This window comes from Castanea sativa, chromosome 2, assembly GCF_040712315.1.
Source record: "Castanea sativa cultivar Marrone di Chiusa Pesio chromosome 2, ASM4071231v1".
In the NCBI taxonomy this organism is placed as follows: Eukaryota; Viridiplantae; Streptophyta; class Magnoliopsida; order Fagales; family Fagaceae; genus Castanea; species Castanea sativa.
In genome coordinates this window covers 29,896,732-29,912,457 of record NC_134014.1, presented here as the reverse complement: position 1 = coordinate 29,912,457, position 15,726 = coordinate 29,896,732, and the positions used below count along the sequence as shown (strand labels likewise).

Genomic DNA, 15,726 nt, shown 5'->3' with positions numbered 1-15,726 from the left:
TTATTAAAGTGATAATTGTAATTATCCATATCACTGTTAGAATCAGAATCTGTTTCATAATTCATATCATCATTTAACTAATTATTATCTATATCTCTCACGCTATAACCTTCATCATAATCTATATCATTATAGTCCATGTTTCTAATTAGTGTGTGCCTAACCTAAGTGTGAACAAGCAAACAGATGATGAATTGATAAACGTATTTATTCTATTTCCAAGTAATCAATAATTATTGGCAGAACTATTACTAACCACTGGTTGCCTTGCTATCGGGACCACCTCCTCGGGAAACTCCATTCTGACATTGATATGGATAATTACAATCATAACCATAATAAAACAAATAATTGGAATACATTAATAGGAGATAAAATCAATAGACAAACTGATAGACACAATAATAGTTTTTTAGATAGAATTAATAAAAAATTAGAATTTTTAGAAGCTATAGACAGACCCACTACTGTAGAAAGAAAAAATGAAAGAAATAATAGAATGGACAGTTTTTTGGATCTCTATGACAGAATAAAAGCTTTAAACTCACCTATAGACAAAGAAAAAGACTTAAGGAAAGAGACTTAAAGACAGAAATTGTTTTAATAAAAGGAGTAGATATATTCAAAATAAGGTTAAAACAGAATATGGAATATGAAAACAGAAACTAACAAAATCTAACCTGGATAAAAACTTTTGTCTTTGATTAAAACTGAAAACTTTTGTCTTTAATACATCTTTAACACAAGCTTTGAAAATAAAGACTGTCTGAAGAGTTACAAGATTACAAAGTAAAATCTGTCTGAGAAAGGTTACAAGATTACAAAAGAGAAGGGTTACAAAAGTCTGTCTGAAAAAGGGAGAGGAACGCTATCAAAGGCTTTCTTTTTGAAGGCTTCAAAATATTAGGCTTGGTGATGAGAATCAACAAGCATTCAAGGATCCATTGCATGTTCCAGTTGGGCCTATTACAAGAGCAAGATCCAAGAAGCACTTAATGGGCTGATTCAAGAGATTTGGGCTGATTCTAACGTAGGATATTCCAAGCTTGGCCCAAAGGAAGATGAAAGTGTAGTAAATTTAATTCAAGCTATTTAGGGCTGATCTGACTTAATTGGGAGTGATTTATGGCATGAATTAATGGCTGATTGACTTTCCAACTCTGTATCAGTTAAGACAGATTTTTTCCTATTTTGGATCTGCTAATTTCAGACCAAATCAACTTTTATTTAGGGTTTTATTATTTAGTACGTTTTTAGGTATTTTCCTTGTTTTTAGGTGCATTTAATGCTTTTTAGGTCAAACTTGATTCCTGATATGGTAAGGTATCAATTAGGAGTTATTTTAGAATATATTTTCTTGTCTGTCAAGTTTTGTGGAGTCCTTAAATAGGCCCTGAAGTCTGTAAACGTTTTTCAGAAAAATTATTGAATAAAATTCAGAAAAGGTGAGGCTTTGCTCTCTTTTGGTTCTTCAAGAACTGTGATCTTATTAAGGATTCTTCTTTGTGGCGTTCAAACTTTATACCTTTGGTTTGTGATTCTTTATAATCATTGGGTCAAGGTCAACTTATACCTTTGGTTCGCGTTTCGATTATAAACGTTGGGTCATGGTTTCTATCATAAATCTGATTTTTAGCTTTCTTGGGTTAAATATTCCAATATTTTTGTTGGGTCTCAAAGCGTGTCGATTGAGGTTCGCATCACTTGGAAATTAGGCTTCAAATTGTAAAGGCTTATCCTAAACAGTAGTCTGTTTGAGAGTCTGTCAAGTCGTATATAAAGGTAAAAGTTAGCTAAAATAGTATAATGAGACTCATGAATAGTACTGAAAAATGCCGTGAGACTCATAAATAATAGAAAAAAAAGTTGAATAATAAAATTAGTTTGCCAAACCGACACTTAGTGTAGTTTTGATACAAAACACTCCAAATCCAGTTGTTAGGCTCCAAATTTAGAAAACCAACTGACTTAAAAAATTTCTTTCTTTAATTTTTTAGCCAAAGACCACAAATAAATATCTCAACTTGTTGCCCAAAAAGAGGAAGGATACCTACATGCTCTTTTATCTTGTGTGTTGGCTTTGCTTTTAGAACTTGGTTTATTGGACATTTCTTACTCCTATATAGAAGAAGTCCTTTATTTTAACAAAGAAATTCATTCCTTAATATTACTTTCACCATCCCATCCATGTCAACAAAATATGTAAGTCTTATAAAACAAAAAACAAAAAAGTAAGAAAATCCTCTTTCACACCTTACTTTCCATCATTCACTCCACTGCTCTAAAAAAGGCAAATACATATCATTGAGAAGCTCTAAGCCAGTGTTGTTAAACCCGGTTGGTCAAACCAGTGACCTGGTGACTCGATGCATTGACCGAGTCCGGTGATCAATTTGATCGGAAAAATATGTGATCCAATCAAAACCGATGCAACCTGGTGGGTTTTAAGTAACCCATGTGACTCAGTTGGGTTTTATTAACCCGGCCGAGTTTGTAAATTGTGTAAAATTATATTAATAGATCCACTTTATTGACTCTTTTATTATTTAAATGTGTGATAATGTGGTAATTTAAACAAGAGAAAACCTATAAAAAAAAAAAACATTGTTTCACTTTTCAGTTTTCATAATTCTTCAAGACCTACTGCTACAGGGCTACTACTGTGCATAAATTTTTTAATCCTTTTAAGCCTGAACAGAGGTACTTGGCCAACAATTAGCATGTAAGTATGACCATATGACTCTATGACACCAACTATCTTCTTTTGTTTAGGTTTTTTTTTAATACTTTATTTCTTGATTACCTTTTAGTTTAAGCATCTTGTGTGTTTTTTTTTTTTTTTTTGTGTGTGAGAGAGACAGTGTGAGTGTGAGAGACTGAGAGAAATACACATTAGAGTTTGAGCTTTTCATTTTTATTTATTTAATATACATAATTTTTAGACATGTAACAAGATTTTCTATAACAAAGACTTCGTTGCAATCTTATGACATTTGTTTATTTTCCTTGTGAATTTTACAAAATTTCTAATGCTATTGCTTATGAAACATTGATTTTGAATTATAATGGTGAATTTATATAGGCAAATGCCTATTTTTTTTTTAAATTTTACACATTTCAGGTTATGATTTCTCAAACTTAATTATATATATATATTTAATTTTTTAAATTTTGTTATTTGACCCTGTGATTTGACCAATGACCCACTGGTTGAACCAGTAACCCAACTCATAGATCGGGTCAATGTCTGGTCCGGGTTTAATAACTATGATCTAAGTTGGTTGAAAAGTAAATAAAATCCGATGAACTCATTGTTGTGCACAGCTGAGCTTACTCTTCTCCTTTTACCATGCTCCCCCATTAATCCAAAGGGCATTAATATACATATCTCTAAGACTTATTTGTTTTAGCTTATCGTTAGAAGTGTATTTTCACCTACCTCTGGTACTGGTAGTAGTTTAATAATTGGTCTCATTTCTATCACTTTTTTTTTAGAAACACACACATATATATAGGGGAAGAGGGATGAGATAAAAGAATATACTCACACGCCAATACTAAAACTGCATGTGGCAGTTAGTGTTGCGGAGCAAGTGATATTCATTCTATCACTTGGCAACAACTATTTTGTTCTCTTCATATTGCTAGATTTTTATTATTTTGACATTTGCCTTACCACTGGACATATTAAAGCCCAATTATTACATATGCATGTCTCACTTTTTAGATTTTAAGCCTGACTTTTCTTATGGGCCTAAGAAGTGCATTGGTAGCCATTGGTCATCTTTAGATTGATGTGGAGTTTTAGGCTTTCTTCAAAAGAAAAAAACTCCCAAATTTATCAAGTGCCCCTTTTTGTGGTACACACAAAAAAGAAAAAAGAAAAAAGAAGTCTCCATAGGGTCAATCTAATAAAAAAAATCCATCATAATAAAAAACCACTTATTTATCTTTAAAAATAAAAAATGTAAAAAATTGAAAAATCGTAGTCAAAGTTTCAATTAACACTTTGACCAGGTGGTATGGTGCTTATCAAAGCACCCTCCTCAATGACAATTGACACAATGCCTTTAGCCTCCTTTTAATTATTATCATTTCCCCCGTTTTTTGTGTGCTGAAACTCATTTATGAAGTTCATATCTTGTTTGTAGTGGCTATAACAGTGTTGTTTATAAGTTAACTTTTATTTTTTGAGACTCATGCAGATGACTTGGTACGGTTGGAGAATCTTCTTTTAACTCTAGGTGATGCACTAGTAGCAGATGTAGTAATCTCTTAATATTATTCAACAAATTGTTATACTCTCACTCATAAAAAGAAAAAAAAAGTATTCGTTTGGATGAGTGGTATTAGTAGAACAAAATTACATAGGTTATTTAACTTATTATATATAAAATTTTAAAACATTATTTCTTCTAAGTGCCATTATAATTTGATCTAAAATATTTTATGAACCATTATCAAAATATTATTATTTAAACCCATAAATGAAAAAAAAAAAACTCAAATACAAATAATTTTATCATGATTTATAAAAAAAAGAAAAGAGTAGAGTAGGGAAGATTAAGAAAAACATGCCACGGAATGGAGACGGAGCCCACAAAGCGAACCAGGTTGAGGAGTGAATGATGATGGGTAAAAATTCAAAATTTAAAATCTCTTTTTTTTTTTTTTTTGATATGGGGAATTTAAAATCTCTTGAGGCTTGACAATGGGGAATTGGAATTTTGCTAAAATATGCTTTTACGTTACACATTTTTTCACCCTTGTTGGTGTTGGAGGGAAATTGAAGGAACCCCCACCCCACCCCCACCTCACACGTTAGCAGCATTCAAATTTTTTTTTTTTTTTTGGTTCACTGTTTCCTTTTAAACTTTTTATTAGCAATTTCTGATCTGATCCGAATCATCTGATGCTTCTACTACTACTACTTGTAAATAATAATTTCCCAACAAAAATAAAATAAAATGTGAAATAAGTAAATATCACCAATCACCACCACCTTCTTCCTTCCTTTTCTCCCTTTTCAACTCAACAAGCAAAGAAAAGCAAAGCAAAGCACAGCACAGCACACGACGACGACTACCTTGCATCACCGCAGCAACTTGCACCAATACGACGTCGTTCTCTCATTCCACCTGTTTTCAAATTCCCTCTATTCTATTCGTATCTCTACTCTCCAGAATCCGATTCGACTCTCTCTCTCTCTCTCTCTCTCCGCGTAAGCAAATCTATCTCTCTCTCTCTCATTCAAATTTTCTCGCATTTTCTAGAAACTTCATTTCTTTGATGTTTCTGCTCTGATTCGCTTGTGATTAGTTTTATATGTGTTTGTGAGTATTAGGAACCTAGGGTTTCTGGATTTGAGGTGTGGTTGTTGTTGTTGTTGTGTTAGGGTTTTTTAAAAAAAAAAATGATAATGATAGATTGAGAAAAACCAAATGGTGAGACTTCTAGGACTGAGTCTCCGAGACTCCGATGAGTCTCCGCGTGAGATTACGATCACCTCCCAAATCAACCGGGCGAGTGAGTCCGGCGAGAACGGCTGGCTCATTCGCTTCTTCGACTCCGCGTTTTTCTGCGAATGGATCGCGGTTAGCTATTTGTACAAGCATGATCACCCCGGGGTTCGCGATTACCTCTGTAATAGAATGTACACTCTGCCATTACCCGGTATCGAGAGCTATTTGTTTCAAGTTTGTTACCTGATGGTGCACAAGCCCAGCCCCTCTTTGGATAAGTTTGTCATCGATATATGCTCCAAGTCCTTGAAGATTGCTTTGAAGGTGCATTGGTTTTTGATGGCCGAGATTGAGGATTCGGATGATAATGAAGGGATTAGTAGGATTCAAGAGAAGTGTCAGCTTGCAGCCACTTTGATGGGCGAGTGGCCTCCTTTGATTCGGCCTCTAGCCGTGACATCTTCCAGCCCTGGAGGTAAAAATCCAGTCTTGAATAAGTTGTTATCATCCAAACAGCGGTTGTTGTCACTAGCATCTTCACCGCCCACCCAAAAGTCTCTTTCTCTATCTCTATCCTTCTCCCCTTCTTCGGGAAGCAATTTGCAAGAGGATGGTAGTCACTTGTCTTCTGAGGACAACAACCTTTTGAAGAAGTTTATTCCAAGTCCAAAGGTTTTGTTCAGGAAGTCGGCTGAGAAAGACGAGGATGAGTCGGAAAAGGATGGGTTCTTTAGAAGGCTTTTAAGGGACAGTAGTAGTAGTAGAGGTGAGGATGAGGGGGGCTCAAGGGTTCGGGATGTGTTGCTTTTTAGGAAGTCCACAGAGAAAGATGACGATGACTCTGAAAAGGATGGGTTTTTTAAGAGGTTTTTGAGGGATAGTAGAGGTGAGGATGAGGATTTGACATCGAGCTCAGACGGGTTTTTTAAGAGGTTGTTTCGTGATAGCAAGAGTGATGCTGAGGATAAATCGGTTTCTAAATCAGTTGAAGACGATGAAAAAGAAGGATTCTTTCGTAAGCTTTTCAAAGATAAGTTTGAGGACAAGAAGGATGGGAGTGAGAGGAAGGAGGATGAAGTTATGGTCAACTCTGAAGAAAAATCTTCAAAATCTGTTGAAGATGATGAAAAAGAGGGTTTTTTCCGGAAACTTTTTAAAGATAAGGAAAAGAAAGATGAAGATATGGTGAACTCCGAAGAGAAAAGTTCAAGATCTGTTGACGATGATGAAAAAGAGGGGTTCTTCCGGAAACTATTTAAAGATAAATTTGAGGACAAGAAAGATGAAGATACGGCGAATTCTGAAGAGAAAAGTTCAAAATCTGTTGATGATGATGAAAAAGAAGGGTTTTTCCGAAAATTCTTTAAAGATAAATTTGATGACAAGAAAGATGCACATGATAAAACTGATGAGGGGAGTGCAAATGCTGAGGAAGAAGAGCCTTCTGACTTTTCATTGTTTCGAAGAGTGTTTCGTGTGCACCCAGAAGATTCCAAAAGTACTGCAGCAAATGAAAACAACAACGTTGGTAGCTTGTTTGAAAGTAGTCCAGGAACTGAGAATTTTTTCCGCAAGTTATTTAGGGATCGTGACCGATCAGTTGAAGACTCGGAGCTGTTTGGTTCAAAGAAGCACAAAGAGGTCAGTATAGAATTGGTTTTGTTTTTGTTAATTTGTAAGCATGGCCTTCACTTTCCACTACTCCTTTCTTTCCAAATTATGTTTTGGCATCAGAATAGAAGATATGTTTCCCTTTTTGGTTTTATCGAATTCTATAGTTGTAGAATGTTATCTGAACGTTTGATGATTGACACTCTTTAATGTTTGTGTGCACTCTACTAGGTTCTTCAATTCATGTGGAATTCTCAATTATACTTTCTCTTGTGTGTGTAGTATATAAAAGCTAGTATTATCCCATGTACTCTAGTTTTTGACACATTTTTCCAATTTTCAGGCCAGGCTATTTATAAAGTTTGAGAATAGATCATGAAATTTATTGCAGAATGTAAATTTGCTAGTTTTGTTGATGTCCCCAATGGCAAGGTTGTTCTAGTAGCAACATACTGTGTACATTGCAGTTGCCACCTTTCAAGTTTCCATCTGCCATTGTTGGTTTATTTATTTATTTTTGGTTTGCATTGGGACATTGACTCTTGAATGTCATGTCTTAGTGGGGATAAATAATTTAGCACTAGAAAGTAGGCTTAGATTTGCAACTTTGAAATATGGTAATGATCCAAGTAGTTGAGTTTGAGTTGGCTTAGCAAATGATCAGTGGGAGTGTAGCAAGTTTGTCTACAAGAAAATTTGTGAATTGTAAAATGCAGATAGGATTATGAGATTCGAATCTGTTACAATGCAATTGATAGCTATAGGAATGGAATAGGGATGGTAGTAAATAAATAAAATGAAAAAAAGGGGCAAAAGTTTTAAACTGTAGCTATTTCTTGAAAAGGATATGGTATCATAACCATAAGCTTGTATCATGCCAAAATGTGTTCAATATCTTTTAGCTCATGTTTGTCTGAAATTTGACCAAATGAATGTAGTAAGGACAATTATAAGGCAGTGTTGATAATATTCAACTAGTACTCCTTCGTATATATATCATTCTTACTTATCAAAAAAAAAAAAAATTCAACTAGTATAGGGACAGAGAGAATAGGTATTTCCTATTTTTCAATGATATTTGATTACTTATAAAAAAGTGAGAGAGGATATTTAGAGTATACCGATTTGGTCATATTGGAAAGTTAAGAGGGTGTAAAAGCTTTGTAGGGGACACAGTTTTGGAGAATGAAATGAGGCAGGTCAAGCTGTTTAAGATCTTGCAATTTTACATATGTTGATACATTTGATGACCTTATAGGGTGGATCAAATTGAAGAGAAATTATAATGGGGACATTAGATGTATATTTAAGACATGGCAAAGAAGTGTGGCAGTGTTTTTAATATTGTAAATGCTGAGGTGAAGACTTGCATTATTGGATTATACCACCTTTGTTTGGCAATAGGCTGAAAATTTGCATCTTGACCAGTACTCTTACATGGTAGATTTGTACTGATGTAAAAAGAAGAAGAAGATGAAGAAGAAGAAGAAGAAGAAAGTGGTCCTCATCGTCATATAATGGATGGAAATTGTTGATGTGGCAAGCATAATTTATGGCATGTCATAGGCTCCATGTCATCAAAGTGACTTCGGTATCATGAATTTTGTTTGTTATGTCTACATTTTCCATGCATCAAATTATTTTAAGGATCCTCTTGAAACATTTTAAAGTATAAAGACGAGTTTGAAACAATGGTCAAAGGTTGAGGACAAAGAATGCAATTTAACCTTAAAAAAATCACAAACAAAGAGAATTATTGTTGATCTTATTATATGTTTATCCTCAAGAGCATGCAATGCTAATTGTTGTACCTTATTTGTATTTGGCTCTTATTTTCCATCCTGCATCACTAGCAAATTCAATTGGTCTTCCCTATCATCTGTTCCTCCTACCTCCTTTGTCTATATGTCTGCTTTACAGCTTCTCTTGTTTTTTTGCTAAAATCAAACCTGCAAGCCCCTTATATTATAACCTAAGAAGCACGGGTGCGTTTTAGGATTCGGGTGTGGGTGGAGGTGCGGGGCTCGGCAATTTTTGAAAAAATAGGGTGCGCGTGTGGCGGGATGCGGCAATTAAAAAATTATTAAAAATATTTTTATTTATATTTTGTATATATTTTTACTATTAAAATATTCTTAAAAAACACATTACTATGGCCTTGGTTCACAAAACAAAGAAAGAAGAAGGCAAGAAACACAAAACAAAACACAAAACAAAAAAGAAAACACAAAAGAAGCAACAAATATTTAGAATAAAATTGAGGAAGGACAGATTTAGGATGTTTGGGCCTCATTCAAAGCCGATTTTGGCTGTTCCGGCATGATTCAAGGCCGATTTCGGCTATTTTGGTTAGTTTTGGCCACCAGCCGATACGACCCGTTTCGGTCGATACCACTTGATTTGGGCCGAATCGGCGTGATTCGAAGCCGAGTCGAAGCGAATCGGAGCTGAGTCAGCGCGAATCCGGAAAAAAAAAAAAAACTCACACGCAACACCAACACACACCGACAAACAGGCAGTGGCGTTGGTGGCCGCACCCCGCGTCAGGTTGTGTAGCCACGTTGGTGCTTCCCAGATTATAACCTTCTTGGAATGGAATGGAATGGTTTTTTAAGGAGTATTCCATATGTTCTCCTATTTGAGAGTTCTATGAGAATGAATGAAATGGCCAAGGCGGAATGTCTATTCCATTCCATTCTCTGCATTTCTCTTAAATATAGATAGAACAATCCATTCTGTTCATTAATTGAAGAGAGATCATGTTTTATCCTCATGTCTTTGAGACACAAATAAATATAATGGCATAATATTAAAAGTATACATTCATTTCATTCCCTTCCTTCTTTATATGCTTCCAAATATACCAGAAAAGAATACTTCAATCATTTTCATTACATTATGTTTCTTTATAAACTCGCAAAATAGAGTTAATGATACTATAGTCAAGCCTAGTCAAGTCATGAAGTTAATGGTATGGTTTATTCAATATTTAAATTAGCCCATTACTTGCCCTTGTTCCATTTTTGCCTTCATTACACATCCCATCATTTAATAATCCAGATTAAGTCCCAAGTCTAGTTCCAAAACCCATCTTTATTTTTCTGTCTGTGTATAGGTAAGCAGACTGATAGGGCACTGAGTACATCTATTACAATGAAAAGGTAGATTACCTAAGTGAAATGGTATTGACAACCTTGGAGATTAGGAGTCAAGAACTAGCTTAAGGATAGTAATTATTGGTTCAAAATAAAATGAAAAAAAGAAGAAGATTGAAGATCAATATTGATATGAAGTCGTTGTCATGTGTAAATGTCTTTTTTTGATAAGTAACAAGTTTTATTGATATCAAAAAAGGAGCACTCTAGTACAGAGGGAGTATACAAGGGGTCAACAACTCAAGTACAAAAATTACAAGAATCAAGGAAATCAAAAAAAGAAGGGAATGATTGGTTTTGCATAGCAACCAACCAATCCAATAAAGTTCTAAAGAAAAATAATTTGAGGTTTGGTATGGATCTCTTAATATCCTCAAAATACCTACTATTTCTCTCCCTCCAAAGACACTACATTAAGCAATGGGGTACAATTAACCAAATAAAACCATTTCGATGACGACCAAACCTGCCTTGCCAATACTCTTAAGAGCCCCAAAACAGATTGCGGCATAACCCAACTTACTCCAAATAAACCCAAAACCATAGCCCACAGATCCATAGCAACCGGACAATGAAGGAAGAGATGGTCAACTGAATCACCATTACACTTGCACATGTAACACCAATACAATATCCAAACCTTCCTTTTTCGTAAGTTGTCGATTGTCAAACATTTCCCAAAAGCAGCAGTCCAAACAAAAAAAGCTACTCGAGAAGGAATCTTCTATTTCCAAATGCTTTTTCAAGGAAAATGGAAGTCAGTAGAGCCCACTAAAATTCTATAATAATCATTAACCTTAAACCCCTTATCTCTACTAGGTTTCCAACACATCTTATTCTCACCAAATCCCCTTTTTGAATAACCATATATGGTATCCAAGAAGCCTGACATAGCCTCTAATTCCCGAGCATGCACACCCCTAAAGAAACTGACATCCCAAACGAGGACGCCATTGGTGTACTTCATAAGTGCCACCACACTAGCCTCCTTATCCCTGCAAAATCTAAATAACTCAGGATAACTGACTGCAAGGGATGTCTTACCACACCAACGGTTTTGCTAAAACTTCACCCTAAACCCGTCACCAATGTCATATAGAATATGATATTGACTATTCAACATACGGGATCTTGTATTCACATATAGAGTACCAATAACAATTTTGTAAAAACCTAGTTAGCCTCTAACTAAGGTCTATCTCTCTCATGATAAGTGGTAGAATTTTATTAAAAATGAGTACATCTCTAGTATACTTGGACTATACAGGTGCCCACCAAAGGAGTAACGTCTAAAATTGCATAGATCTAGATAATCATAAAAGCAGTACACTCTAGATTCAAACAAAGATTCACAAAGATATCGTGAATCGTGAATTGGAAGCTTTCAAGAGCTTCATCAATTCCATTTATAGCACTCCCGTAAGGGGGATTGGGGAGGACAAGTCCTGTTGGCTGCCCTGTAAGAGTAAGGGGTTCACGGTTAGTTCTTTCTACCATCTTCTTGTTGGCCATAAGGAGCAAATTTTCCCTTGGAAAAGCATTTGGAAGCAGAAGATCCCCTCTAGAGTAGCTTTCCTTGTTTGGATTGCGGCTTTGGGAAAATGTCTGACTGTAGACAATTTAAGAAAAAGAAAGATTTGCATCCTGGATTGGTGTTATATGTGCAAGTGCAATTGTGAAAGTGTAGACCATCTCTTTCTTCACTGCCCGGTTGCCATGGAATTGTGGGACATGGTCTTCGGTTTATTTGGAGTTTACTGGGTTATGCCAAGGTCTGTTGTGGGGCTTTTGGCTTGCTGGCAAGGTCGTTTTGGTCGCCATCGTAATGGAGATATTTGGAAGGCCGTTCCTCATTGCTTGTTGTGGTGTATTTGGAAGGAGAGAAATAGTAGATGTTTTGAAGACATCGAGAGTTCCATGCCTGTTCTTAAGTCTCTTTTTTTCCGAACCTTACTTGATTGGTTCTCCGTGTAGAGAAACCTTCCTTTTCTTTCTATTTTGGATTTCCTTGTTTTTTGTAATGTTCGTCTTTGATTTGTTCTCCCTTGTATACTTCCTGTGTACTTGGGTGACTCTCTTTTTTCAATAAATTTCTTTATTACTTATCAAAAAAAAAAAAGATATCAAAAAAAAAAAAAAAACTTAAGTTAGGCTTTGAGGTCTCCACTTTTTTGAATTTCCTAGAGTTCTGTTTCATCCATAAACCCCACATCAAGCGTAATGGAATAGCATTCCATACGTGGAATCTTGGAATCTGGTAGTTAGAAGAAACCTTGTTGATATGGATATGGAGATATTTTTTTTGATAAGTAATAAGTTTTATTGATATCAAAAAAGGATCACCCTAGTACACAGGGAGTGTACAAGGGTCAACAACTCAAAGACAAAAATTACAAGAATCAAGGAAATCAAAATAAGAAGGGAATGATTGGTTTTGCATAGCAACCAACCAATCCAATACAATGTTAAAGAAAAATGACTTGAGGTCTGGTATGGATCTTTCAATATCCTCAAAACACCTACTATTTCTCTCTCTCCAAAGACACCACAGTAATTAACCAAATAAAACCATTCCGATGACGACCAAACCTGCCTTGCCAACACTCTAAGAGCCCCAAAACGAATTGCGGCATAACCCAGCTTACTCCAAATAAACCCAAAACCATAGCCCACAGATCCATAGCAACCGGACAATGAAGGAAAAGATGGTCAACTGATTCACCATTACACTTGCACATGTAACACCAATTTAATATCCAAACCTTCCTTTTTCGGAAATTGTCAATTGTCAAGCATTTCCCTAAAGCAGCAGTCCAAACAAAGAAAGCTACTCGAGAAGGAATCTTCTGTTTTCAAATGCTTTATTAAAGAAAATATAAGTCAGTAGAGCCCACTAAAATTCTATAATAATCATTAACCTTAAACCCCTTATCTCTACTAGGCTTCCAACACATTTTATCCTCACCAAACCCCCTTATTGAAGAACCATATATGGTATCCAAGAAGCCCACTAAAATTCTATAAGAAGCTTGACATAGCCTCTAATTCTCGAGCATGCACACTCCTAAAGAAACTGATATCCCAAACAAGGACGCCATTGGTGTACTTCATAAGTGCAGCCACACTAGCCTCCTTGTCCCTGCAAAATCTAAATAACTCAGGATAACTGACTAAAAGGGATGTTTCACCACACCAACGGTCTTGCCAAAACTTCACCCTAGACCCGTCACCAATATCATACAGAATATGGCGTGAAAAAGAAGGCCATCCCCGACTGATATTTTTCCATAAACCAACACCATATAGACCATTAACAGGTTTGGTACACCAGCCCCCCCCCCCCCCCCCCCCCAATACACATCCATATTTCACCTCTATCACTTGCCTCCAAAGGGCATCCTTCTCAATCCCAAATCTCCATAGCCACTTCCCAAGCAAAGCTTCATTAAAAAGTCTTACATTCCTTATCCCTAAGCCACCCGAAGAAATGGGGGAACAAACAGTAGCCCATTTAACCAGATGAAATTTAGGTTCATCACCAATGCCACCCCATAAAAAATTCCGCTGAAGTTTCTCAATCCGGTTAGCCACAACAGCAGGCATAGGAAAAAGAGATAGAAAATAAGTGGGTAAATTAGATAGAGTGCTTTTAATTAAAGTGACTCTACCTCCCTTGGATAAGTATAAACATTTTCACCCCGCTAATTGCCTTTCCATCTTCTCTAGAATTGGGTTCCATATGGTCTTATCCTTGAATTTAGCACCCAGAGGAAGACCCAAGTACTTCATTGGAAGAGTACCTTGCTTGCAGCCAAGTACAGTCAACAATAATTCAATGTTATGCACCGTTCCAACAGGGACCAATTCTAACTTGCCCAAATTTATCTTTAAACTAGACACCGCCTCAAACCAAATAAGAATTATACGTAGAATCAAAATCTGATCTAGATTAGCATCACAAAAAATTAGGGTGTCATCCGCAAAGAGGAGATGAGACACCGCCAAGGATCTTCCCTCTAAGTCACCCACCTTAAAGCCTGACATACGTCCCTCATGGACAACTTTATTCAACATTCTTCCAAGGGCATCCATAACCAAAACAAATAATAAAGGAGACAATGGATCACCTTGTCTCAACCCTCTAGCACTCTCAAAAAATCCACAAGGAGAGCCATTAATCAGAATAGAGAAACAAACCGTAGATAGGCAAAAGAAAATCCACTGCCTTCACTTAGCAGAGAACCTACTCCGTTCTAGTAGCTTCAATAGAAAACCCCAGTTTACATGATCAAAAGCCTTCTCAACATCTAGTTTGCAAAGTAAACTCGGCAAACCAGCCTTCAATCTACTATCAAGGCATTCATTAGCAACAAGTACAGGGTCAAGGATTTGTCGGTTCTTCACAAAAGCATTTTGTGATGATGAAATTATATCTTCCATAACTGTGCGAAGACGGTTGGACAAGACTTTAGCAATAATTTTATAAACACCCCCAATAAGACTAATGGGACGGAAATCCTTAACTTCACTTGCTGCATTTTTTTTAGGGATGAGAGTAATGAATGTTGCATTTAAACTTTTCTCAAACTGACCTTTAGCAAAAAAATGACGAAATACAGCCATTAGATCAGGTTTGAGAACCCCCCAGCAAGCTTGGAAAAAAGCCATTGGGAAACCATTTGGTCCAGGAGCTTTATCACCTTTAAAATTTTGTGTAACATCAAATATTTCTCCCTCCTCAAAAGGTCTCTCTAGCCAAAGCGCCTTGTCATTGGATATCATTGGAAAAACTAATACATCTGGAAATGGTTGATCAACTTGCTACTCAGAATATAACTTCTTGAAAATTTGAGTAAAACAATCTGCAATCTCACCCTGATCTGAGGATAAGCTACCATTAACCATAAGGCTTTCAATACTATTGTTTCTTCTGTTAGAATTTGCCATTCTATGAAAGAATTTGGTATTGGGGTCTCCCTCCTTCAAGTGTAGCACCCTAGACTTTTGCCTCCAACTAATCTCTTCTAAAAGAGTCAACTTTTCAATATGCGTACGGAGATTAGCTTTTTCTAACTTTTACTCAGCTGTTAATGGGTGAGTCTCCTCTTTAGTATCCAAATCATTCAACTTGCTCCAAAGCTGCTGTTTCTTATATGTGACATTGCCAAACTCCATTTCATTCCACTTTTTTAGATCCAACTTCAAAGCTGCCAACATCTTAGCTAAGATAAAACTAAGAGTTCCTTGGAACAAATGGGATGCCCACCAAGCCTTCACTTTGTCAACAAAATTTTCCACCCTCAACCACATGTTTTCAAAATGAAAAGGAATTTTAGCTCTCCTCTGATTCCCGCCCTCCATTAGAATTGGGAAGTGGTCTGAAAGTACTCTAGACATCATTTTTTGGGAAAACTGTGTGAAATGATCTACCAAGAGCGGAGAGATAAGAAACCGATCAATTCTAGATGCAGACGATGTGTTGGACCAAGTGTAAAGGC

The 15,726-nt window shown here is 36.0% G+C and overlaps 1 protein-coding gene across 2 annotated transcripts in view; it reads left to right on the top strand.

The window, feature by feature from the left end:
* Positions 1-4,970: 4,970 nt before the first annotated feature.
* The window catches only part of LOC142623699 (phosphatidylinositol 4-kinase beta 1-like), a 30,720-nt gene continuing 19,964 nt past the window's right edge, over positions 4,971-15,726 (top strand). For both annotated transcript variants that reach the window (XM_075797149.1, XM_075797148.1), the window contains exon 1: positions 4,971-7,103. In XM_075797149.1, coding sequence (XP_075653264.1) covers positions 5,442-7,103 — 1,662 coding nt within the window. In that variant the 5' untranslated portion in view covers positions 4,971-5,441. The remainder of the gene's footprint in view (positions 7,104-15,726) is intronic.